The sequence below is a fragment of the Aspergillus costaricaensis genome (genome assembly GCF_003184835.1).
Source record: "Aspergillus costaricaensis CBS 115574 unplaced genomic scaffold BO79scaffold_3, whole genome shotgun sequence".
Classification (NCBI taxonomy): Eukaryota; Fungi; Ascomycota; class Eurotiomycetes; order Eurotiales; family Aspergillaceae; genus Aspergillus; species Aspergillus costaricensis.
In genome coordinates, this window is record NW_020291803.1 from 1,125,014 (window position 1) to 1,147,291 (window position 22,278).

At 50.1% G+C, this 22,278-nt stretch overlaps 7 protein-coding genes across 7 annotated transcripts; 4 read left to right on the forward strand and 3 right to left on the reverse strand.

Annotated features, from left to right (window-relative positions):
• Positions 1-1,067: 1,067 nt before the first annotated feature.
• Positions 1,068-1,339, reverse strand: BO79DRAFT_44733 (uncharacterized protein). The gene has a single exon (XM_025689263.1). The coding sequence runs from the start codon at positions 1,290-1,292 to the stop codon at positions 1,110-1,112; it is 183 nt and encodes a 60-aa protein (XP_025544107.1). The 5' UTR covers positions 1,293-1,339; the 3' UTR covers positions 1,068-1,109.
• Positions 1,340-2,643: 1,304 nt separating this feature from the next.
• Positions 2,644-5,548, forward strand: BO79DRAFT_137141 (Aim21 family protein; the record flags this gene model as incomplete). The annotated part of the gene is made up of 2 exons (XM_025678106.1): positions 2,644-3,595; positions 3,657-5,548. 2 exons carry the CDS (start codon positions 2,644-2,646, stop codon positions 5,546-5,548), a joined length of 2,844 nt encoding a protein of 947 aa, XP_025544108.1.
• Positions 5,549-6,143: 595 nt separating this feature from the next.
• On the forward strand, positions 6,144-6,636 carry BO79DRAFT_44750 (uncharacterized protein). The gene has a single exon (XM_025689265.1). It carries the CDS (start codon positions 6,228-6,230, stop codon positions 6,582-6,584), a length of 357 nt encoding a protein of 118 aa, XP_025544109.1. The 5' UTR covers positions 6,144-6,227; the 3' UTR covers positions 6,585-6,636.
• BO79DRAFT_44749 (transcription factor SUA7) lies at positions 6,637-7,984 on the reverse strand. Its single transcript, XM_025689264.1, has one exon. It carries the CDS (start codon positions 7,742-7,744, stop codon positions 6,689-6,691), a length of 1,056 nt encoding a protein of 351 aa, XP_025544110.1. The 5' UTR covers positions 7,745-7,984; the 3' UTR covers positions 6,637-6,688.
• A 295-nt stretch (positions 7,985-8,279) lies between these two features.
• On the forward strand, positions 8,280-9,357 carry BO79DRAFT_272730 (ATP synthase subunit H; the record flags this gene model as incomplete). Its single annotated transcript, XM_025687453.1, has 4 exons — positions 8,280-8,302; positions 8,502-8,664; positions 8,738-8,816; positions 8,929-9,357. The coding sequence occupies 4 exons, from the start codon at positions 8,280-8,282 to the stop codon at positions 9,195-9,197; spliced, it is 534 nt and encodes a 177-aa protein (XP_025544111.1). The 3' UTR covers positions 9,198-9,357.
• Positions 9,358-13,282: 3,925 nt separating this feature from the next.
• Positions 13,283-16,724, forward strand: BO79DRAFT_137378 (DUF1765 domain-containing protein; the record flags this gene model as incomplete). The annotated part of the gene is made up of 2 exons (XM_025678118.1): positions 13,283-14,133; positions 14,192-16,724. The coding sequence occupies 2 exons, from the start codon at positions 13,283-13,285 to the stop codon at positions 16,722-16,724; spliced, it is 3,384 nt and encodes a 1,127-aa protein (XP_025544112.1).
• A 2,038-nt stretch (positions 16,725-18,762) lies between these two features.
• Positions 18,763-21,482, reverse strand: BO79DRAFT_136937 (M28 family metallopeptidase; the record flags this gene model as incomplete). Its single annotated transcript, XM_025678099.1, has 2 exons — positions 18,763-18,951; positions 19,005-21,482. 2 exons carry the CDS (start codon positions 21,480-21,482, stop codon positions 18,763-18,765), a joined length of 2,667 nt encoding a protein of 888 aa, XP_025544113.1.
• Between the last annotated feature and the right edge of the window lie 796 nt (positions 21,483-22,278).

A 22,278-nucleotide genomic window follows, 5' to 3' on the forward strand; every position in this document is an offset into this window, starting at 1 on the left:
TACTATATCTACTCACGAATCATGAATTCTTAAAAACTGCAATAGTACTTATTAGGCGAATATGTAACTCTTTAGATGTATACAGCAACTATATCAACGCAGGCAAATTAAGGAAAGCCTTCTTATATCAATCATAGTATATGCAAAACTTTTATAGTTGCCCTTTCATGATCTGATAAGGACAGGGAGGGTGCGCCACGGGCAGCCACAAAACCTGCCACCAAGGATAGATGCATAGTAGTTACTATAGACTACATGGAATACTTCAATTCATATCATGCTACATATACTCCGTATCTATCCGTTTTCAACGAGTGCTTCGACACAATGGATATAATAGCGGGATTGCTTGACATTCACGACCTTAAAATCTGAGGTATATATGAATGCATAGCAGCATGCAGCCTGGTATGGAGTACTACTCAATATTGGACCGGCAACCAACACATACACCTATTGTACCACGGAAGGCTGCACCAGTAAATCAGTCCGGGAAGCGGTCTGCACCGCCACACTGAAGTATTTGGCAATTGCAATGTAGAAAGGGGAACAAAATAGTGCACAGGAGGTGAACTTATTGTACAAATAATATGAATTGCATAGCTAAGCTGGTAATCTTCTCTGTCACTCGGTGTCTTGGGAATATTGCCCATTGACAGATCTCTGCACTATACAAACAGTAGCAAAGGGGTGGGGGGTGGAATTACCCCCTTCGTGGCACTGTGGCTGAGACTACATCTGGACCATGGTCTAGCCCGACTCATTTTCCCAACATGAAAGGGGAGAGGGGAGGGAAGTGGTCCCTGACGCAGCAGAGGGGGTGATTCACCATGGACAGTGTATGTTCTTACCAGTATTAGAATGTTTCCCCCCGCACCATCCATCGTATCTATTTACCAAGTATCGCAAAAAATAGGGGAGGGATTTAATCTCTCCTATTCTTAGAGCAAACGGGGAGTTTTCAAGAATGGATCGGCCACAGATCATCAACCCGTAATCCGCCAATTTGATACCGAGTTTCTGCGTCGTGCAAGGCGGGGGGCGACGGCCTTGCCTTTGGGGTCTGAGCTGACCTTTTCATAGATGCTAATTCGTAGTATCACGAAGCGCTAACGTGTTATCGTCGATGTTACTGGGGTACCTAGTAGGTGTCTAGACTTTTGGTATGCATTATGTTCAACCTTCCAAGAGCAGACTAAGAGGGGAAAATGCCTCAAATGATGCAATGCAGTGAAAAAGGGTAAAAAGTAAAAAAAAAACATCACCAAATCATACCTATCCATTACGGTCATTCATGCATAGGGCAAGTCTCATTTGAGGGTCTTGATTTGTTGTTAATCTGGTATTATTGGTGGATTGTCGTCAGCTGAACGATGATGCCTGAGAAACGGACAGTTGGTATGTGGTCTTCTCCAACTATCTAGCTACTACTATGACTACTTTGTATTTGTCTGAACCGATTAACGTTATCGTGAACATCCTTTGCAATAGGGTCTAGTGAAACGTGTCTTAAAAGAGAGAGAGGAATGATACACGGGTGATACAGAAAGAAAAAATGGGAAACCTAAAAATGACTCCTGATCCCAGCGGGGTCCTCTGCCACCGCCTCAACAATACTATGTAATTGCAACAAACAGCGCCGGTTGGTACACAGCCCAGATACGGTTACCATACGGTTTGCACGAGGGGACAGGAGTGGTATTATGCCGTCAGAGCACGTCACGCGACGGGGGCGGTGGGCCGTGGCACGAAGAAAGCGGTTAGTCTGGCTGTTACGGCCACTTTGCGGGAATCAAGAGTCATACATCATCCCCATAGTTTACTTAGTAGACTAGTTATCTTGCAGGCCTGACCGTCTCCTGCTGCCAAGCTGCTGCTGCTCCTCCTCCTCCTCCTCCTCCTCCTCCTACTTGCTACTGTTTCTATCTCTTCACTGTTCTCCTCATTCCCCCTCGCTCGGACACATTCTCTCGTATATTTCCATATTGTCTCAGCATCATATTCATATTCATCTGTTTAATTCTCCCAGAATTGACTTTCCCCACCCCGTTCCTCCCCCCCATTCTAGAGCTCGGGCTGAAGTCCTCCTTCCATCATTGCGTCAACACTTGTTATCCTTGCCAGGTAAGCGAATCAATTCCATGTCCCTTATCAGTCATTGCAAATATTGTCCTTTCTCTATCGTTCCAAATCCCTTGGAACGGCTTCCTATCCGCCTTCAGAAGTCTGCTGGACAAGCCAAGACAACAAAGAATGTGAGCGGCTTCGCATGGCACCTATCTTATCGACCTGCTTCCGGCTACATATGTACAATCCCTGCCACAGAGTTCGCCTCGTGCCCTCTTCTGCAGCTCTTCCGCTAGCTCCTCTACTAGCTGAGATAGTGCTCTCTTCTATCTTCCCACTGGGAGCACGTCCCCCCAGACTGACCATCGCCCCTGCATCCTGTCCTGTTTCCGTGACCTATGTATGCACAGCTGCCCTGTGCTAGCTCCAATTCAAACCCAACCCTCTTCACTTCCCCGCCATCGAGATCCAACTGGCTCATGTGACACTTGTTCAATGCTCCGCTGAGACTGACGATCGTTAGAATTGATTTCCAGCACATACCGAAACCATATTTATCAGACCAACCAGACAATCATGTCGAGTCAAACAGCTCCAGTCATCCCTCCCCGACCGTCAAGATCACCTCAACAAGGCCTTGCACCTTCCTCAGCAGACATGCCTAGGATCCCTCCTCGTCCTACCCACCGCATTGAGCGCTCAGTGTCTCCCTACCGCGATAGCTATGCACCTTCTCCTTTGAATGAACTGCCCAATGGTTCGGGCGTGAAGCGTACCCCCTCGACCGATCTGCCTCCCCGTCCTCCGAGTGTCACAATTCCCTCTCTGGGTGAAGAGGGTATCGAGTACGAAGACTTGGATGTTGGCAACGCCTCCGACGCCCACCAGTCGACCCCCGCGGAAACACGTAACGTGGGAAGCGATCTCAAGCTCCATGCGCCAAGGCCATCATTACCCTCCTCCAGTGCCAAGGCCAAGGTGCAGGCTGTCACACGTACAGATTCTCGTCAAGCTGCAGCAGCCGGTCTGGGCCGTGCCGGGTCTCCTCTTCATGATGATCATGCCGAAAGGCCCACTCGCTCATCGCATTCGCGGGCTAGTGGCTCACGCGCCGAGTCTTCAACCGCGTCCGCAGATCGCAGACAGTCACTCCACGGTGATGATCACGGAATTCCCGAGATTGGGCAGAGAGTGCCCATGTACCCCAACGCGGGCGATGTTCAGGCTCCGTCCCCAAGTCCATACATCGTGGAGCAGCAGCAGCAACGTCCAGGTCGGAGTCACAACAGAACCCGTAGTGGTCGTGAGGCCTCTCTGCCACCCGGAAGTTATGGCCTGCATGGGCACGGTGTACCTACAAACGACAAGTTTGAAAAAGCGTGGTACGAGAAGCACCCTGAGGAATACGTCAAGGAAGAACAAGGCCAATATGGTCCTGGTGTTGGCACGCCTAGACCAGATTGGGCTTTGAGCAGTGACGACCTGAACAAGATTGTTCGAGGTTCTGCTGTCACTGGCTCTGGACTTGGTACGTTAACTAACAATACGCTTTTGTAATCGGAACGTTAGTGCTGATAATCATATTTCAGGTACTTCGCCTGCTGTGGCGGGAACTCCAGAGGAGGAAGTTGGCTACATTGCCTCTGACGAGTATACGCATCGCTTGTCATCGCCACCTCCCGAGTCACGTCGGGATTCTCGTCCGGCCTTCGAGTCCCCACTCCGCAAGTCCAGCTTACCAGCCGCAGAGTCCCAGGCACAACAGGATGAGGCTGTGGAGAAAGAGGCAGTTGAGAAGCCACAAGAACCTCGAGTGATCCATGTTGACGAGCCGTACCACCACTTGCACCATCCCGATGGTTTCGCCCAGACTCCGGATCCGGAAGAGCTTAACCGCGGCTTTGCTGATGGCAATGAAAACGACGAGCCCATATTGGCTGCCGACGAAGTACGCCCTGAGTCGGCCTACCAGCATCCCGCTGTCTCTCCTTCGTTTGAACGGAGTGGTAGTGTCGATTATGAAGGCAGAAGTCACACACCTAGCGCCACGCACAGTAGATCTAACAGCAGGGCTGCTAGTGTACAGAGTGGTATGCCCGCTTTGACGCGATATGACTCGCGCGAAGAGCATGGAGGCGTCTACACTCCTCTTGAAGATGTCGAAGAATATGAGCCCCTGTTCCCTGAGGACGATGCTAAGGACAAGAAGTCTGTCTCAACTGCAGAGCGCTTCAAGCAGCGTCCGGAGCTCAAACATCGATTCCCTAGCCAGGATATCTGGGAAGATTCGCCTAACAGTCTGCAGCTGCACGCTACGGTGTCTACCCCGGAGGGCCCCAAGCAGGAGGTGTTTGAGACTCCTGAGCAAGAGTCTTTCCGTAGAAGCCACGCGAGTCACTTGGATCCCCATCAGGTCGCAACACAGATTTTGGAATCCGAAGAGCATGACGAGAAGCCCCCCGCTCGACCGGAAGTGGCCAAGCAGAGATTCCCCAGCCGTGACATCTGGGAGGACGCCCCTGAAAGCCATACACTAGTGACGACCATAGAACCGTCAGAGGAAGAGGTCAAGAGCCCAGAAGTCCCCTCAAAGCCGAGCATCCCACTACGTCCTCAGAAGCGCCCGCAGCAGGCAACAGCAGTGGATACATCAACGAAGCCGGTCACCTCACCTACTGAAAAGCGTCAACCTCCAGTCATCCCGGATAGACCCAAGCCTCAGATTCCAGCCCGTCCAGCCAAGCCTATCTCTCGTGCAAGTCCCGAAGAGTCAAAGGATATCGCTCCCAAGCCCAAACCGGCCGTACCGGCGCGTCCTGGCGGTAGTAAGATTGCTGCACTGAAGGCAGGGTTCCTGTCGGATTTGAACTCACGGTTGCAGCTTGGCCCGCAGGCCCCTCCCAAGCCTCAGGAGAAGAAGAAAGAGGAAGAAGCCCCCCAGGTAGAGAAACAACCATTGAGTGATGCTCGGAAGGGCCGCGCCCGTGGACCCGCGCGGAGAAAGCCTGCCGTTGAGAAGGCCAGCACGAGGTTACCCACTATTCCTGAGGTCAGAATCACCACAACGTTGAATGTCTGGCAAGTTGGTGAAGACGGTAACTTGGTCGTTGGATCTGAAGCCAACTCTGCTGTTCCTGATACCAAGCCCGATACCATGGCTCCAGCGATTGCAAAGAATATCGCCGGTGAATCTGTTGATCCGCAGCCATTGCCGGAGAAGGAAGAGGAAGTCTCAGCTTCATCGAAGGACACAACAGTCACTGAGTCCAAGGAGCCTACATTCACCGAGGCTGCCCACTCAATACCAACTGACAGTGCGGCTGAGCCAAGCCCCGCTGTAGAACCCGTGGTCAAGGAGAATGTCCCTATTGCCAAAGAGACCTCATCCCCTGAGCAAGACGTCGACAACGTCGCCGAAACCCTAGCCGCCTCTGCAGACGGCAAAAGGCCTTCGGAAGGTGACATTGGCGAGACCCAGTGAAGTACCGGCTATTGACGGTTGTCTGATTCTACATGTTGCTTTCTCATTTCTTTTTCCTTTTTCCTTCATTTCTTGAGACACTCGTGCACCCCACCGTCTTGTTTCACTCCCTTGATAGCACATACACGCATAGTCTACCATAACCTCTGTGCAGTAGCTATAGAGCAGCAACAACAACGACAACAACCACCGCCAGTTAACAACACGTAAGTACAGCTAGCCAGCCAGCTAGCTAGCTTAGCTTGTGTGCCCACTTTCCAGCAGTGCTATTCGTATCATTCATCGTACTTTACTCCTTTGGTACATCCGCGTGAGGGTCACTCTGCCCCTTGGTCCTTTCTACTAATCATCAACCTTCACCTAAGCCGAAGTTCAATCTTTACACTTACTGATCAGATCAACTCCTATAATAATAATAATACCACTACAGAGATGAGATAGAGGAGTTAGGTTGTCAAAGTTCTGCGAATTGCAAGAGTTGTCAGGTTACGTTAATATCTACTGTATGAATGTTGTATAGATATTACTACTAGTACTAGTAATAATAGGAATTGATCGATTTGAAAACTAATGATGCATGATGCATGGCATGTATGCTAGCTAGATATGTCTGGATTAATTACATACAAAGTAGTAAACGAAAAGGCTAAAGGACCGAGCAAATGATTAAATAACTTCAATGGGAAGGTTTTTGGCAAATTCAACGGGGAACCGAGAGCAAAAGGAAAGGGTGTTATCAGGGCTGCTTTTGGAAGTTGGAAGATGGTTTAGGATAAGAAGGAAAATGACGGCATATGATGATGGTTTTGAAATAACGACTGAGGTTTCCCCTTTCTGGTTTCTGGATTTCATTCTCATTTCGTTTGGGAAACTACCAGGTCCTTCTTTCGCAAATTGCCGTTCTTTGTTTGATATGGTGATGCGACGGTATGAAAAAAATTTGGATTATATATCTGTGTGTTTTTGTTTTGGTTTCTTCTCTCTTTTTTTGTGTATATCTCTAGGTGATTTGGGGTATCATGTTTACTCTCAATAGCTAGTAGCGAGGTTTGACTAAGGCGCTGGGTGTGAAGCACGAGCAGCTATTCCGGCAAAATGTCGAGTAGTCAAACTGCTTGAAAAGGGCAAGGTCTAGCCCATTTAACTATTAGGCAGGTTCTTCAAGTCACCCTTTCCATCTTTGATCCACTCGGGATCGATTAGGCGCTCTCTTTCAGCATATAGCTGCTTGTAAGCACCGCGGATCGTACCATCGCTGACATGGGCCACCTGGGATATCTCCTTGGCGCTCTTGCCATGTCCCATCAGGTACGAAGCCATGTATATGCAGGCTGCCACAATGGACAGGGGAGAACGTCCAGCCAAATCTCCCATCGTTGTCACGCGATCGGATAGAGCAGAGGAGACGCTAGTAACCTGGAAGGGCAGATCCAACAGGTTACAGAAACGGTTGCAAAGGTCACTAGGCTTGGTGGAAGTGGTGGCGGTGTATGTGTCGTTGGGGTCAGGGACACCTCCGCTTGAGACCACAGCGTTGATCCGCTCGAGGTTCTGCGCAGTGAAGAACTTCTCCAAAGCCTTGTAAATACGCCCAATTTCTTTCCTCGTAACCTTGGTCACCGCGAAGATCTCAGTGAAGGTACGTGGCACCTTGCACTGGCGACAGGCGATAAAAATACAGCCTGCAATGATCACATCCTGAGACTTTCCCTTGAATGCCTTGGCATCGTCCACAATCTTAAAGAGGTATTTCGCTGTGTCTGCCACGTTCTTCTGGATGTTGAAACCATCGCAGAGAGCACCGATCTCCTTGTAGGCTGCCAGAAGAGCTTTGTTTGCCTTTTCACTTGACTGCTTGTTCTGAGCCCGGTAAAGGTCGCGAACGCGGCCCGACCCACCACTAGCAATCTGGGTCTCCAGCTGATCACCGTTGAGAAGCGGGTTCATAGCATCTCCAACACGAGAAGGGTCATCGTTGTTCTGATCGTCGTTGGAGAATGTACGCCATTCAGAGTGCATGTCGATTTCCCGATCAGCGAGGACCAGGCCACATGAGCCGCAAACAGTTTCATGGGAACCAGGAAACTCCAGATTAGGGGGCACTTCTTTGCACTCGGGGCAAATGACGTGGGCCGAAAGGTTCTTCTTCCATTGGCCTGGCTCGGCCCTAGCGGCAGCAGGGGAAACGGCAGCCATATTTAGAGGCAGTGTGACAAAGCTTGGGTGTATCGTTTTTAAAGTGGTCGATAAACGCGGAGTTGCAGGTGCAACGGCCTTCGAATGGCGAGGTGAGGCTCACGACCAAAGTCTGTTGGAGAGACTTTATCAATCGGCGTGCTCACAGTATAACGGCGATAGAGGATGGGACAGCAGCGGCGCAAATCGCTCAGACTGATTTGCAAGTACGTCTCCACGTCACTGCCTTTGTACCAATGTTAGCCTGAATGCCCCAAGCATATCTGAACAACAACTCCAATGGGAGACGATGCAGGAGATTCCCGAGTGAAGACTACATGATGAATGACAACGGTGAAGGTCCACCGGTAGTCACCGACATGCAATTTTATCCTCAAGGAGGGGATCAGGTTCTATAAGCTAGCGCTTTACCTTTCCGGGCAAATGAAGGACTCTTGGTCCTGCCAAAGTTCCCAGAGTAAAGCACTGAAGTACTCGGTGATCACCTTCTCCAGCGTAATCCCCGAAACCTCGAAGCCAAACTTGCCCGACCGCGATGGAACCAGTCAAGGTCTCTCCGTGAGGGTTGTATCACGAAAAAGTGTCGCAGAGCAGACAAGGAAGGCCTTGCGGAAGAGGTGGCCGGGAGGTTAAGAGGGGAGGGGAACAAAGAACGACGAGAGGGAAGAGAGGAGAGGAAGAGGAAGCGAGAGAACTGAGGTTGAGGGGCGAAGCGGACAAACCCAGCTTGGAGATGCACCTGACTTGGACTTCGCAGCCGCCCTGCTGAGTCATCCGCCAAGCCGAAGGCTCCCGAACAAACGTCGAACTTCCAACATCGGCTTCAATCAGCACTTGCTCTCCTCGCAGAAACCCACCTACCTCCAACCCCCCTCATCTATCACCCCGCCGCGATGATGTCCCAGACTCTCAGAGCGTCGGTAAGATTACAATACACCTACGATATACCCTCCAACTCAACCGGGTGACATGGTGACTGACCCTGTTTGGTAGCGCTCTCTCTTCTCCCGCGTCTCTCGGCAACAGGTTTCTGTTTCTCGCCGCACTTTCCTGACCTCGGCTGTCCGTCAGGGTATGTGACCCTCTATCATACAATGTGGAATCGGTTCCCATCGAGAATGTTTACTCGGATTGGGCAAATTAGCCGTGCATATGAGGCATCTACGGTTTCTAACGTCTTGCAGCCGACCCTGTCCAGGAGCTCTACCTCCGCGAACTCCGTGCCTACAAGCCCACTCCCGTCAAGGCCGGTGACGCCGATGCTCACGTCCAGAAGTTCGCTCCTCCCGCCGCTCCCCAGTCCCCCGAGGAGGCCAACCTCGCCAATGAGCTGAAGTCCTACGAGAGCCAGGAGGTCGAGGTTGAGGGCCAGGCCGCCGCTGGTGAGGCCGCTCCCGTTGAGGAGAGCTGGTTCGAGGAGGAACCGGAGGAGGAGGCCCACGCTGCTCACTAGGTATCTGTTGTTTCACCGACAACGATCAGGGAGAGTCGGGGCTTATAGACAATGGGATGGACTTAATGTGATATCCTCCGCTGTTCAAGTCCTGGAGTAACTTCTGTAAATTAAACCTACTTTGAGCACATGAACTTTCTTTTTTTCCTCTTGCCATCAAGCTCTTTAAGTCAAGTATGTTTTGCATCCCCTCGGAACATAATCCGGCCGGGAGGTAATTCAAGAAAGGGAGTGAGAGGAGTACTTCGTAGCCGTAGTACTCAACGTTTGGCCAAAGCGGGTACCCCGAGCGCAGAAATTGGCCTCAGGCGACCGTAGCGCGGGCGGGTTTGATATATCCGACCGTCCGAACCTCCTCTTCTGATTGATAAGTGGCAGATTGATCCCAGCACGCCATTTGGGAACGCTGTCCGGAGTACAGCGGGACATGATACAGGCAGACAAATTGTAATTCGCCTCCTGCAATGATGACCCTGGTGTGCGACGTGTGAGAGTTGCGAATACATCTGGTACATTTCGGTTATGGTCAAGTGCACATGGGCGCCGGTGACCGGAAGGGCAGGACATCTTTGGATCTTCTCAAGGGTATGCAACTGCATCTACCTTACTTCGGGCTGAGAGACGATCATAACGTGTCCTTCTTCATCGGGCTAAAAAAACAACATGCAATACGAATCATCGTTGTTAGTAGTGTGCTGGTAAGATCTGTCGATTCGAAGAGGATGCAGGGGATTTAGCGTTAGTTGTTCTACTGTACAGTGGGTGCGAAGCGTGAGATATGACAGCTCCAGCCAGGGCTGCTTTCGCAGACCGCTAGACCATCAGAACTCAGGCCTTTGACTGAAAGAATGATACGATAATCTGTCTTGATCCATCTGTCTGTCTGTCTGTCGACAACACCCATCACACTATAAGGGTTGTTGCACTCGGTTTGCTTTCAACATCATGGGGCTGACACGTCCATACTTGCAGGGCCGATCTGTGGAATGATTGAGCGATCGATGGGCCTGTCAGCCAATTTAGAATCTCATACTCCAGGAATCTTGACAAGAAGACTAGGAAACGGTGGCAGGCATTGAAATGGCTGGCTGAGCCACTTCATCCTCTGGTTATCAACAGGATGACGTTGGTCAAATGGAATGAGAGCGGGAGTCTCCAGGTGGACCGCTTATAACTGTACAACATTCCTTTCGGAGGATTGAATTGGCAGGAATTCACATCAGTCTTATGGTTGATAATGTAAACCCACATAATTAAGATTTGATTAGCGACCTGACTAGTAATCAAAGAGGAGGAGGAGGATGCTGGAGGGACGGTTTTCCAGTTGCGGTGGTACTGGTGAGGATCCGATCCGATACAAGTATATTCGGTGGTACCAAACAAACAATGAATGGTAAGTTACGGCGCGGACGGTGAAAAGACCAAGTCACCCAGAGATAGTTGGTTACTTTTACTTTCCTGACAAAGCAGGGGCAGAGTGTGATGGAACAACCACACCACACTTTGATCATCTACTTGCGCCTGGACTGATAAGTAGCAAGCAACTCCTCTGCAACATGAAGTAGCACTTGATAAGAGCACTGAAGCGCTTTCTACTAAGTAGTTGACACTACTGGACACTTCTTTTACCAGCCTCAGCCTGACTAACCATTTCCCTATGCCAAGTCAAGTTTGCGCGCGGCTTTACTCACAATGTTTCACAATTACCCCATACGGCAACCAAATAGGGACTAATATCAGGGTCTTGCCAAGATCCCAGTCCTCCTCCTGTACGAAATAGATAACTCCCATCTTGTCACTACTAATAATAACACGGGAGAATGTTCCCCTCCACTGCGCCCCTCGGACGAGTCAGCACAACCGTTCCCACAGACGCTTCGCATTGCCCAACTCGGGGGCTAGGACGAGGATCGAAAACTCTACTGCGTACCCAACCTGTTCCTGCAAGCTGCTGTTGGACGTGCATGCAGCCTCAAAAAGGATCGGAGCCCGGAGCTGAGCGAGATTGGATGGGTAAGTAGATAGATAGTAAAAGGTAAGTACGGATAGTAAAGTATGGTACCGCTCACGAATACAGTTTACTTCCATCAATAGTCGCAATGATCTGATCCATCCTTCTTCTCAACCCTTTTGTTACCATAGCACCTACATCTAAATCTACGCAAGTCCAGGACTGCTAAGACAGTGTGGGTTATTCATAGTAAAAAAAAAAAAAAATCCAGCTTGGAGAATGATTTCGTCATGACGCGATTATTGAATTCTCTTCACAGCCTTGCATGGGGCAAACTCCTTCCCCCTTCTCCATGTATTAATAGGTTACGAGGCTTAAGCACCAGGGACGCACCCGGACGGTTCAACGTTCTGTGAGATATACAGTAGGAAAGGAAGGGGGACGATAAAGGGGACAAATACCAAGTCCAGGCTTTAATTTCCCCTCAATCCCATCATATGAGCATCACCATCCTCGTCCCAATTTCATCTCCAGACGGACAATGGAGTTTCATTCTGGGCGAGTCTGGTGTTCGGATCGCTCGAATTCCGACAAGGGAACTGCGGTATTGTAATCAAATACATAAATTACATACATACCCGGTACTTACTGTAAGAGACAATACCGCCCAAGCGCAAGCCAGACGGTGTGTACTTGCTTACTTACCCTCTGGCCCTCCATGCGTGGACGGGGTACATCATCAAGCCATAAAATCCAGACAAGCAGGCAGATGGAAAATAAGAAAAACAAAAATTATTAAAAAAAAAAAATAAAAAAGAAATAGTAAAAGAAAGAAATCCTAAGCGACCGCCTACTTGGGCAAATTGCCTGGAACCTTTAGGATAGGACAGCCTTCTTTTCTTTCTCAATCTTAAACGTGGAAGGAGTCCCATTCAGTCCTCCTTCTCGTCTTCTACTTTTCCGCGCCCGCAAGGTCACTGTTCCCTCCCCCGTCATCATCGTCGTCGTCGTTCACAAAAGAAAATAACCACTTGGTGAGATCATTATACACTCCATTGTTGGGGCCAAGCTTCACGGGGGGCTACACTCCAGTCTTGAGGAAAGCCCCATCTGCCCGGGTTCCTGAAGGGCTAAATCAAGGGTTAGAGAGGAGAGAAGCCACCAGGAGAAGAAGAAGAAGAAGAAGAACAAGTGGGCTGGCTTGTATGTAATAGGAAGTGGGAAGTATTATCGAAACCGGTCAGTTCATCTGCTTTGCCCCATTCGGCCTGCTCGTCATCTCCTCGCTCTCTCTTTCTCCCCCTCTGTCTCTCTGTCTCTCTTTCTTTGGCCGTCGCTGGCTCTCGCTGGCTTGTTCATCCCCATCTCCTCTTCTTGCGGCTCCTTTCTCCCCTTTCCTTACTCTATCTATTCCGCTCCGTTTCTGCTCCGCTCCCCTTCCCTCGTTGATTCCGACATTCGTTTGCTTGTTCTGTTCACTCCCCATTATTCCTTCGCTCTATCATTTCCCTGGGGCCCATATAAAGAACAAGAAAAGGAGCAAGCAAGTCTTAGCTCTACTGCAATCTCCTACCTACTATCTCTTGCCCCCTGCCGGCTTTCCCACCTGCCCCTCGTTCAACCTTACGATCGTTACTACTCCGCTATACTTCGTATTCACGCCGGAATTCTGCCCGTCCGTCAATCAACCGCTCGCTCTTCATTTTCTCCTGCCCAGCATTGGCTAACATTCAGTCCCTAGTTCGCCGTGCGTCGTTAAAGGTTCCCGGTTTAGCTTTTCGGAGCCAGTCCTATCCCGAGCTTCGTCGATAATTGCCGTATTCGCTCGCCGCGGTCGCTTGCCCTTCCTCTGCCTGCCTGCACCGCCATCATTCCAAGCCTCCCTTCCTTGTCGCCTTCCCTCGTCTTGCTCCGCATCGGTGACCGGAACGATTCAATGCTACTGGAATAGAACGACCCGCATATGATTTGATCTCTCTGGGAGTGGCTTTCGTTGTATATGGAGGAGCTGGTCTCCCCAACGCCCGTTTGAGTGATAGTATATTGCCCAGCCTTCTGCGGCTGGAGGAGATGTACACCTCGCTAGGGCTCTTCCTCTGCGTGGATCTATAGCCAATCTTGGCTATCCTTGACCATGTCTTCTTCCTCTCCAGAGCTCGCAACCCCTCATCTCGATGACGATCACGTCCATTTGACCCATGCCGCTAGTTACAACCACCTTCCGGACCTAGCGGCCACCGAGGCCGGCCGGCCTGGTCTGCGGAGGACGTTCTCCGACCTAAACCATCCTGTTCAGACGGAGTCTCCGTCAAAAGAGGATGTGGCTGCTGGCAAAGACATCTTACGACGGACCTCGCTTCGGTCTAAGAACAAACCAACTATCGCAGTTTCTCGCTTTACCGTATCGACAGAGGATGTGTCGGATCCTGCTGGCCCAGAAACCTCAGTTCCTCCTGCCCAGGTTCCGGAAACGAGGGCACCGTCGCCCGTTGCTCGCCCCTCCAAAGCCCGCTCTATGTCCGGAAGGCTGGTCAGTTTGGCTCGAAAACCCTGGATGTCAAGCTCCCCGCCATCTGGGAAAAGCTCCCGGCTCCGTTCTCTACGTACAGAGGAACAAACCCTAAATCCCCCGACAACTTCACCCAAGGCGAACGGCCAAGCAGATTCTGGGAGTGCAGAAACTGAGCCTACTGCCCCCGCCCGCAGGCGGACCATCCTACAGAAACGACCGCGACGTCCGATGGTCGCGGTTGTGACGCAAAGTCGAGCAGATAGTCCCAGTACTCCTAGTAGTTCTTCACCTCAATCACTAGTGGCCAAGAATTCACTAGAAAAACTCACCGCAACCCTAAATGTCTCAACGCCGGTCCTACCTCCGGTGCCTAAAGCACCGGTAACTACGAATCCCGCCGGAACAGTGGACGTGCCGCGGAAAAAGGATGAGCTCTGGGGTGTTTTCCGGGGCCTCGAGGCTGACTTCCAGAAGTGAGTCCTCAAGGAACTTGCATATATGCGTACATTGGTTGACTTAGTCTTCATATAGGTTTCAGGCTAAGTCCAGCGCTTTGAAAGCCAACGTCATCCGGTCCGCGCTCTTGCCGTTCTTGAACCGAAGCCCGTCACATCAATCCTGTAAACATCTGAGGCCCGAAGACCTAGATCGCCGGGTTAACATACTCAACAAGTGGTGGACAGGGCTGTTAGAGATGCTCAACGGCAAAAATAATCAATCCATATCCGGAACGGATAGGCCAGTATACTTGGAAGCGATTGTCGGCATTATGACTCGACCCGAATGGAGGGTTCCTTTCCCTCTTCCACCGTCGAACAGCAATTTCCCAAAGCCTCTCAAGCACGCGTCAACTTCTATATCGGAGAGTTCGGATGGCTCGTCAGGCTCCGATTTTCTCCTTGAGTCTATTCATCACAACATAAGGAATATCTTTACGCAAAATTTGTTGTCTCAGATGTCATTTGTGGTTGAAAGAATGTCTATGCGACATGCGCCCGCCAGCTTAGTTGCATTCTGTGGCAAGGCCTGTGCGTATGCATTCTTCTTCTGTCCTGGCGTCGCCGACATCCTTGTGCGGCTATGGAATACACCTCCCAGCATCTTCCGGCGCGTACTTTCCCAGTCAAATCTCGACAAAGGTAGCGGCACGAAAGCGTTAACACAGGACCTTGCCCTAAACTTCCCGGCAGCCTTACGGACGCTTGCTTTTCACGCCCATACGGCTCTGGTGCGATACCTTCGTCAGAAGCCTGATGTGCCTTTGAGTACTGTTCAGATTCCTTGGCAGAGCCCGTGGGTTTCGCGATGGAGTGGCCGGGATACCGATCTCTTTTTCGTTTTTGTCAAGTACATTCATGTACTGTACGCCGATGCTCTGCCGCCAGATCTTGACAAGCAGAAGCGGATCCTAGCACCAGGCTTGCTGCCGATTCACTCGCAGCTCCTGGTTGTTCTTGAGGACACCCTTTACAAGCAATCGGTTCCACAAATGCAGGAAACCAATCACACGGCTGCCGCGGTCACATTTGATGATTTTATAGAAGGGACCGATGCGGCTGTCTCGGCTCTTCCCTTAGGGGCAGCGAATAGTCATCGTTTGATGGCTGAAAATCGCCTGATTATTCTGCTTCGGGATTTTCTCTCGGAATCTTCGCTTGAGCCGAACCATGCAAGGTTGCTGTATGCTGAATCATTTTGTACCATCATGAGAGCAGCTGCGGAGAGGACATCGCTGTTCGACCATAATGCTTGTTTCCTACTGTGTGATTTTGTGGAGGAGGTTATTCCCATTATCATACGATATTCTCATTCCATTGAGAATGACTTGTTCGACTGGAATTTCTGGCTGAAAGTCTGTCGTCAAATGATGCAAAGTCACAATTCTCTCACTGAAGTTCGGGTGTTCTCGTTTCTCTTTGCTATCTGGACCACATGGACTGCTTCAGAGGAAAGGAAAGCCGATCTGTGCTTGAAATTTCTCCTTGAAGAGTCCATTTTCTACCATTACTTCAGTCATTGGAGTCCAATGGTCCGCGCCTACTTTCATCGTCTGTTGTGTTGGAGACTGGGGAGGTTTAGCGATGAGCCCACATCTCTTGACACTGCGATATACGAGACGCTATGGGACCGGCTTCAGCGCACTTGGAAATACTACCTTGCTTTCCAGGCCAAAGCCGATGAAGAACTCACCACACCGCTTTCTTCTGCACCGTGCACGCCGGCACCAGGCCGGAGGATTATCATTATCAGATGTGATAATCAGTTGTCGCCATCGAACTTCTTCGTATCATTCGATCGTGTTGTTCCTCCGGCTCCAGCGGAGAAAACGTCCGCTTTCTCCAGTAGCAATACTTCTGCTAAAGCGGAATCATTGGAGCCCCAACCCGCACCTAAACGGAAATGGAGTATCCTTAAAGCCATGTTTGGCGGTTCTTCTAGCTCAAAGTCTAATGGCGAGGCGTCATCTTCTAGCAGCTCTGACGAGTCAGATTCTGCGAGCTCTGAAAATCTGGCGTCAGCAGACAAAGGCTTGGACGGTCAATGGCAGCCCCAGAACCACTCTGGGGAGCTGAGTCGGCCCAAGACTGCACACCAACCCTACTCGTTCAAATTCTCGCTAGAGTGGATGGATCGGCCTCAATGGCCTAGCAAGAACAAACGTCTCTACACCCCCTGTCTTCCCGTCGGGTCGCAGCTGCACTTGCAGCTCCGAAAATCTCTGAATAAGCGGGATGATTGTGAGACGTTATCCGAATACGTTTCAGCGGCGGAGGGAGAAGACGACGATGAGAGTTATGACCCTCAAGGTGCACCCGAATCAGACGAACAAGACGCCCGAACAGACGACAGTACAGAGTCAGAAAAGCAGTCCAATGATCTTGATATCAGTCTTGCGATGAATGATAAACTCGCAGCCAGTAAATACGCAGGAAGAGCTCTTGCGGAGTGGGCACAAATTGTATCCGAATGTGATAGCTTCTTCGCCCGGAGACGAGACGAAGGCGTGCCCTGCGATCGCATGGTTGAAACACCAACGCTGGGAGTTGAGAGTTTCCGCAAGTAAGCAGCGCACTGGAAGCCTAGGAAGAAATGGAAATATAATGTATATCCTCCATACTGATCATGAGTCAGTCCTGACTTGCGTTGACGGAGGTGTTGTCCTCCGCATTCGGATTCCAAACCGAAGGCTCCGGCCACTCCATTCATCCACCTTCAAGATAGAAGTCCTACTACATACAACCACCAGCACACAACATCTCTTGCACATCATGTTTCCTCACCAATACCACGCAAACTGTCCTATAGAGCATGCAACGGAACCCACCACTTTCCGGTTCCACATTGCATACAGCGTACGACCACGAAAAGGCGAACCCGGGATTATGCATATTTAATACCTTACTGTTCTATTTCCGTCACCTTTCCATCCTTCTGATTCCTCATTGACTTCCAAACATGTACTGTATATAAATCTGGGTTGACTGGCTAATACATAACACGGCGCATGCACGGGTGTGGGATGAGGGCCTGGTTGTCTCTTTTTCCTTTATCTTATAGCCTTTTTATTATTTGTTCTCTCTGAAAATTTCATCTTTCTTTCCCACGTCATTCAATCTACTTCCTATCTACATTTCGGCGGAGTCATGGCTATGGTCTGCGATGCGTTCCTTTTCTCTTCCTCTCATCCAACCAATTCAGTTTCTAATGACTGCTACTATCTCCTATTCCATACACTTATCTTTCTTCATTCCTTACTCATTCAACTTTTCCTGTTTTGTTTTCCTTTACCTAAACTGGGATGTAGCTAGCTAGCTAGCTGCAATGCAGCAAAAAAATGTAGGATATAGGTGATTTGTGTGAAGCCAAAGCAAAAAAAGAAAAGAAAGACACGGCATGGGTTGAAATGCACGGATTGCAACTGGGAGACAGACATGAACTTTTTAAATCTAATGAGTAACGACGCATCCATTATGAGTTCGGGGTGTTATTATTATTTTTTTTCCCTACTTAGGCCTGTCTTGAGACATGATTGAAATACGTACGTGTTAGGTAGGTTCTCAAAATGGTAAGTATGATGTGTGTGTGTGTGTGTGTTTAATAAACATCGGGTTCAAATTAAGTCTTACATAGATAGGTTAGTTATAGTTAGTATTAACATATGGAATAGCGGTCATAACCTAGTAGTCGTTGGGTGGAAACCTTAGGTACTAGGACAAATGACCCCTTTTTCATGATTGCTAACTGACTAGTAACTATCCAATCTTAGTGACTGTTATGGGGGTGGGTTAATGGAACTACGCAGTAGTTAACTAACGTTGTTGGTATTCGCTATGTAAATATACAATGGGATTGTAATGATCCGACTGATATGTTCAGGTTAAAGGGACTACTATGGAATGTGATGAGCGCGGCGGCATATTTTATACGTACTCGCTTCAAGCTGATGGGTGGCTATCATATACATTTCGAAACAAGATCCAACAAATGCGTGGATTGAGATAATTGATAGGCGAGGGGATCGATGAGCGGATAAGGTATGATGAAAAAGTGAGAGAAAAAGAAACCTGACATTGACTAAGTAGTAGTGGTAGTAAATTGATATACTCCGAATGCACCATGATTCACAGCAAGGTGCAAAAAGCAAGCACCGAGGCAAAGACAAACACCCAAATGTAGATACATAGATGAAAGATAGAAGAGACAGACAGTAGAAGAATATGCGTAAGAGGCCCGGATCGGTAGGGGTGGGCGTCAAGGTGACTAGATACAAGAAGATATAGGATCCGATTGGCATGACATGACACACACAAATGCTTTAAGATAAGGCTTGAGAGGAAAGAAGAAGAGGGCTCGTCAATGCCCGTCTATCAGGGGACAACACGAATGCCAATGAAGGGAATCTTTTGCGCAAAAGGAAGATACACAAGAGTCAAGAGATGTGGAGGTATACTGTGCAGGGTCGGGAGATGGTGTGTATAGCGGGCGTTGAGTTTATGACAGTATCGGGTCGTCGTTTGGCGGTAGAAAGACAAGAAGGTAAATTGGGGCACAAGATTGTATAGGAGAAAGTGATGGGATTTGTCCGCCTGGCAGTGGAATGATCAGTTCTTATGGACGAGATGATCGCTCGCGTCGCTGATGATATTGGAGACCCGGTCAATCCACTCCTGAGTTAGCGTCCAATTGCCAGAATCAATGCTGTCTCGAATGGCAGGGAAGAGAGTAGGGTCATAGCCGGACCAGAGTTCAGGGCCGAAGATGACATGCTTGAACTGTGTGCGGTTGGGAACCTATTCATATGTGGTTAGTCTTTGTTCCAGATGGAAAGACTTGAATCACTTACGCCGCCATCTGGCCTGTCATCGAGAAGATGGGTTTCGAAATGAGCCAGCCGCGTATTATGTGCCAGGCGCTGTACAGCAACCACGTTATTCTCAAACCCACCAGCTCCCCAAACAGCATCATGCCAGACCCGAGCCCACTCTTGAAAGTGGGACGCATCGTCCTTGAACTTCGCCGCCGCTTCATACAAGGGCTTGAATGTCACAGAGGTGTCCCGAGCGGCGTTCTGAGTGTTATCGGTAGTTGGGGCATTCTTTGACTTGGCATAACTTTCCAGGCCAGTAATATAGCCACCAAGGTGTGCAGCATATGCCTCCAAGTCGAAAGGCAGAATGGGGCTGTCTGCAAGTTGCAGAAGTAACAAACCCCAAAACTGTCCTAGAATCTTGTGATACTGAAATCCGGGGTCACCGAATTTGGTCATCCAGTCCCAGTTCTCATAGCAGCTATGGTAGGGGAAAGGTTCGCCGATAAATCCAAAATCGACGCTGGAAGTTCCAGCGATGTCCTGAAAAGCGACGTAGTCGCTTCCAGCACCGAGAGGTCCGAGTCTTTTCTTCTTCTTCTCCCAAAGATCTTTGAGCGTTTCATTGCTGTCAGGATCCGATATGCGACCGAGGATCTGCATAATGACGCTCTCGAAAAGCGGACTTCCTGCGGCGTCAAATTCTTTGCCGCTTACACCAACATCGACGTTGATGTAGGCATATGCGTTTTCACGAAGTGCTTGCAACTCCTTTTCAACATGTTCAGTCGAACCAACGAGGTTGTACTCTTCAGCATCCCAGCTGATAAACTCGATGGTGCGTAGTGGGCGCCAGCCAAAAGTCAGCAGTTCCCCGAAAACTCGAGCCAGCTCAAGGAACACAGCCGTGCCACTGCCCGGATCTGCGCTTCCCAAGCACCACGAGTCTCGGTGGTTACCAACAATGATCTTTTTCTCCGGCTGCTCCAACCCGATAATCCTTCCAACGACGTTGTAAATGGGCTGTCTTTCTACCTCATCTTGGATGTTCATAAGATTGACGGTGGGCGACGATGCGTCCCCAGTCCACCACTGATTCACGTCCGGGACACCGCCAACCCACTTGGCCGGCACCTTTGAACCGTGGCCCTTGAGCACCTGCAAGAGCCTTTGGGCATCGCGCCAGGCGAGAGGAATGCTAGGAATAGCCGTCAACCCCTTGCTATCCTCCGGCTTGAGTCTCACTTTCTCATCCGGTGTGGACGCGAAACCTGGCGAGAGTACATCACCGACCACCCATGACATCAAGCTAACAGCGCCTCTTTGTGTCCCGTCTGCTGGCATATAGCGTCCATCTGGAAAGGCCGGACCCCGGACAAAGCCATCCTCCGCGGGATCGGAATATATTATACAACCAGCTGCACCAGCCAATTCTGCAGCTTTGACCTTCAGGGCCCGATCGCTCTCTGACCCACCATAACGGACCAGCGCTATGGAGCCGTCCAAGGCAACTCCTTGATCTTTGAGATATTGGAAATCTTCTCGGGAGCCGTAGTTTGCGTAGACGAGGTGACCAGTGACGTTCCCCGACTTCGAGTGGCCATGGAATACCAAGGTCTGTTCGTTATCCTCTTCCAGTGTAGCCTCCCAGGCAAGGTCGGGAGGATCGATGATCGCCACCCTCCGACCGTCTTGCTGGGGATAATTCAAATATACCTGGAATTCTTCCATCTCGACCTCGTCGAAGTTGGCCTTGTTGAACTCCGATGCCACCCATTCCGCCAGAACGAAACTGCCTTCCGTACCGGCAATATGAGGGTATGCGGTCAGCTTCTTCAGGTTTTCTGCAATGCTCGTCTCATTGATATGACCCTGAACGAAGTTCTCCACGGACGCGGCGCTGTAGGATTGACCCATGATAAAACGGTTGTTCATGCTGAATAGGTCCGAAATGAAGAAGATGTACACGATGGTGACAACTAGAAGCAATCCAAAGACACGCAACAAGATCATGCATCCATTGTGTTTGAAGCCCGACCGAGCATCGTCTAGGTAGACGGTAAACCTGAGATTTGGCAAGCTTGGCAAATAACGGCGAAACGGCAGATTGAACGAGGATAATGTACGAGTCAAGTCGTTGAATCGCTTCGAGAACCGCGACCGTAGGCGAGATCGTTGAGATGATGTTTGCTGACCAGCGTCCTCCACGTCCATCTGGGCCAGCTCCCGCTGTAACTCCTCCAACGAGCCCCTATCCGATCCAGATCCGGACTCGAGGTCATCGAGGCTATTCCGAGCGGACTCGACGGTGGGAGGGTGATATCCATGAGGTCTAGTCTCTCCGCGGGCACCCGTTTGGGGACCGCGCTGGAGCAAGCCTTGTCTTTCGGTATTGTCGCTCATTTCTTCGGAAGAATCGAGGTGCGATCGGGAAGAGCCCGGGCGAGCGCCGATGGCCTCTTCGTAGGATGGGATTGGAAGGGCTTCATATTCGAATTTATTGTCGTTGCCCATGGCGGGTGATATGGGGCTCCCGAGAGCCGTGCGAGTTGGGTAGTCTCACAGATACCGGGCTAAGCGGGATCATGATCTGGATGAGAAAGGAGTGACAGCCAATGCAGCCATGCTCCCGATCGGAGGGGCGGGAACGAACGACAAAGGAGGTTGAATGTGTAAATAAAGAGTGTGTACTTTATAAAATATATTAGGAGGGGGGTTAAAGATGAAAAGGGGAGGGGGTGGTGGTGTTCCTGATGATGGAGGTAGGAGGAGGATGGGTCAGTAGCAGTCGATCGCAGTGTCAGATCTCGAGTAGGTAGCAGCAGTAGTGAGAACTCACTTCAAGTTCCCCGGACCGCCCGTCACTTTGGGGGGGGAACATTGAGGCTACGCGTGGCGCAGTCGAGGGGGGAAGTTTGCTGGTCGGGGCCACGGCTCGGCATCCGTAGGCAGAAGGGTTCTGGAACAGATTTCTCCCGACCGATCGATATGTAATCAATCAATCATCCTTAAGGGCTCTCTGTATCCGCCATTTAGTAGTCAATTTGAATTGTTTGCAACTGGTCATGATGAGGACGAGACAGAGTGGTATTGTTTGAATAGAGTAGAAGGAGAGAAGAACAGTTTACAAGTACCAGTAATAGCAGTAGAAACTGGAGACAAACAGTAACGCTGGCCATGCATCCCGTTACTGGGTACCGAGATACGCTGCTAATCTCACTGAAAGCACTATACTAGAGAGTAAAGGGAGTAAGTAGTATAGTATATCATATATTCATGTCATAGTAGTGCTCCGTAGTACTACTTGGTA

What these genes read in the sequence shown, in the direction of transcription:
- BO79DRAFT_44733 (XM_025689263.1), bottom strand. Translation starts at nt 1,292, where the DNA reads ATGACCGTAATGGATAGGTATGATTTGGTGATGTTTTTTTTTTACTTT.
- BO79DRAFT_44750 (XM_025689265.1), top strand. Translation starts at nt 6,228, where the DNA reads ATGGGAAGGTTTTTGGCAAATTCAACGGGGAACCGAGAGCAAAAGGAA.
- BO79DRAFT_44749 (XM_025689264.1), bottom strand. Translation starts at nt 7,744, where the DNA reads ATGGCTGCCGTTTCCCCTGCTGCCGCTAGGGCCGAGCCAGGCCAATGG.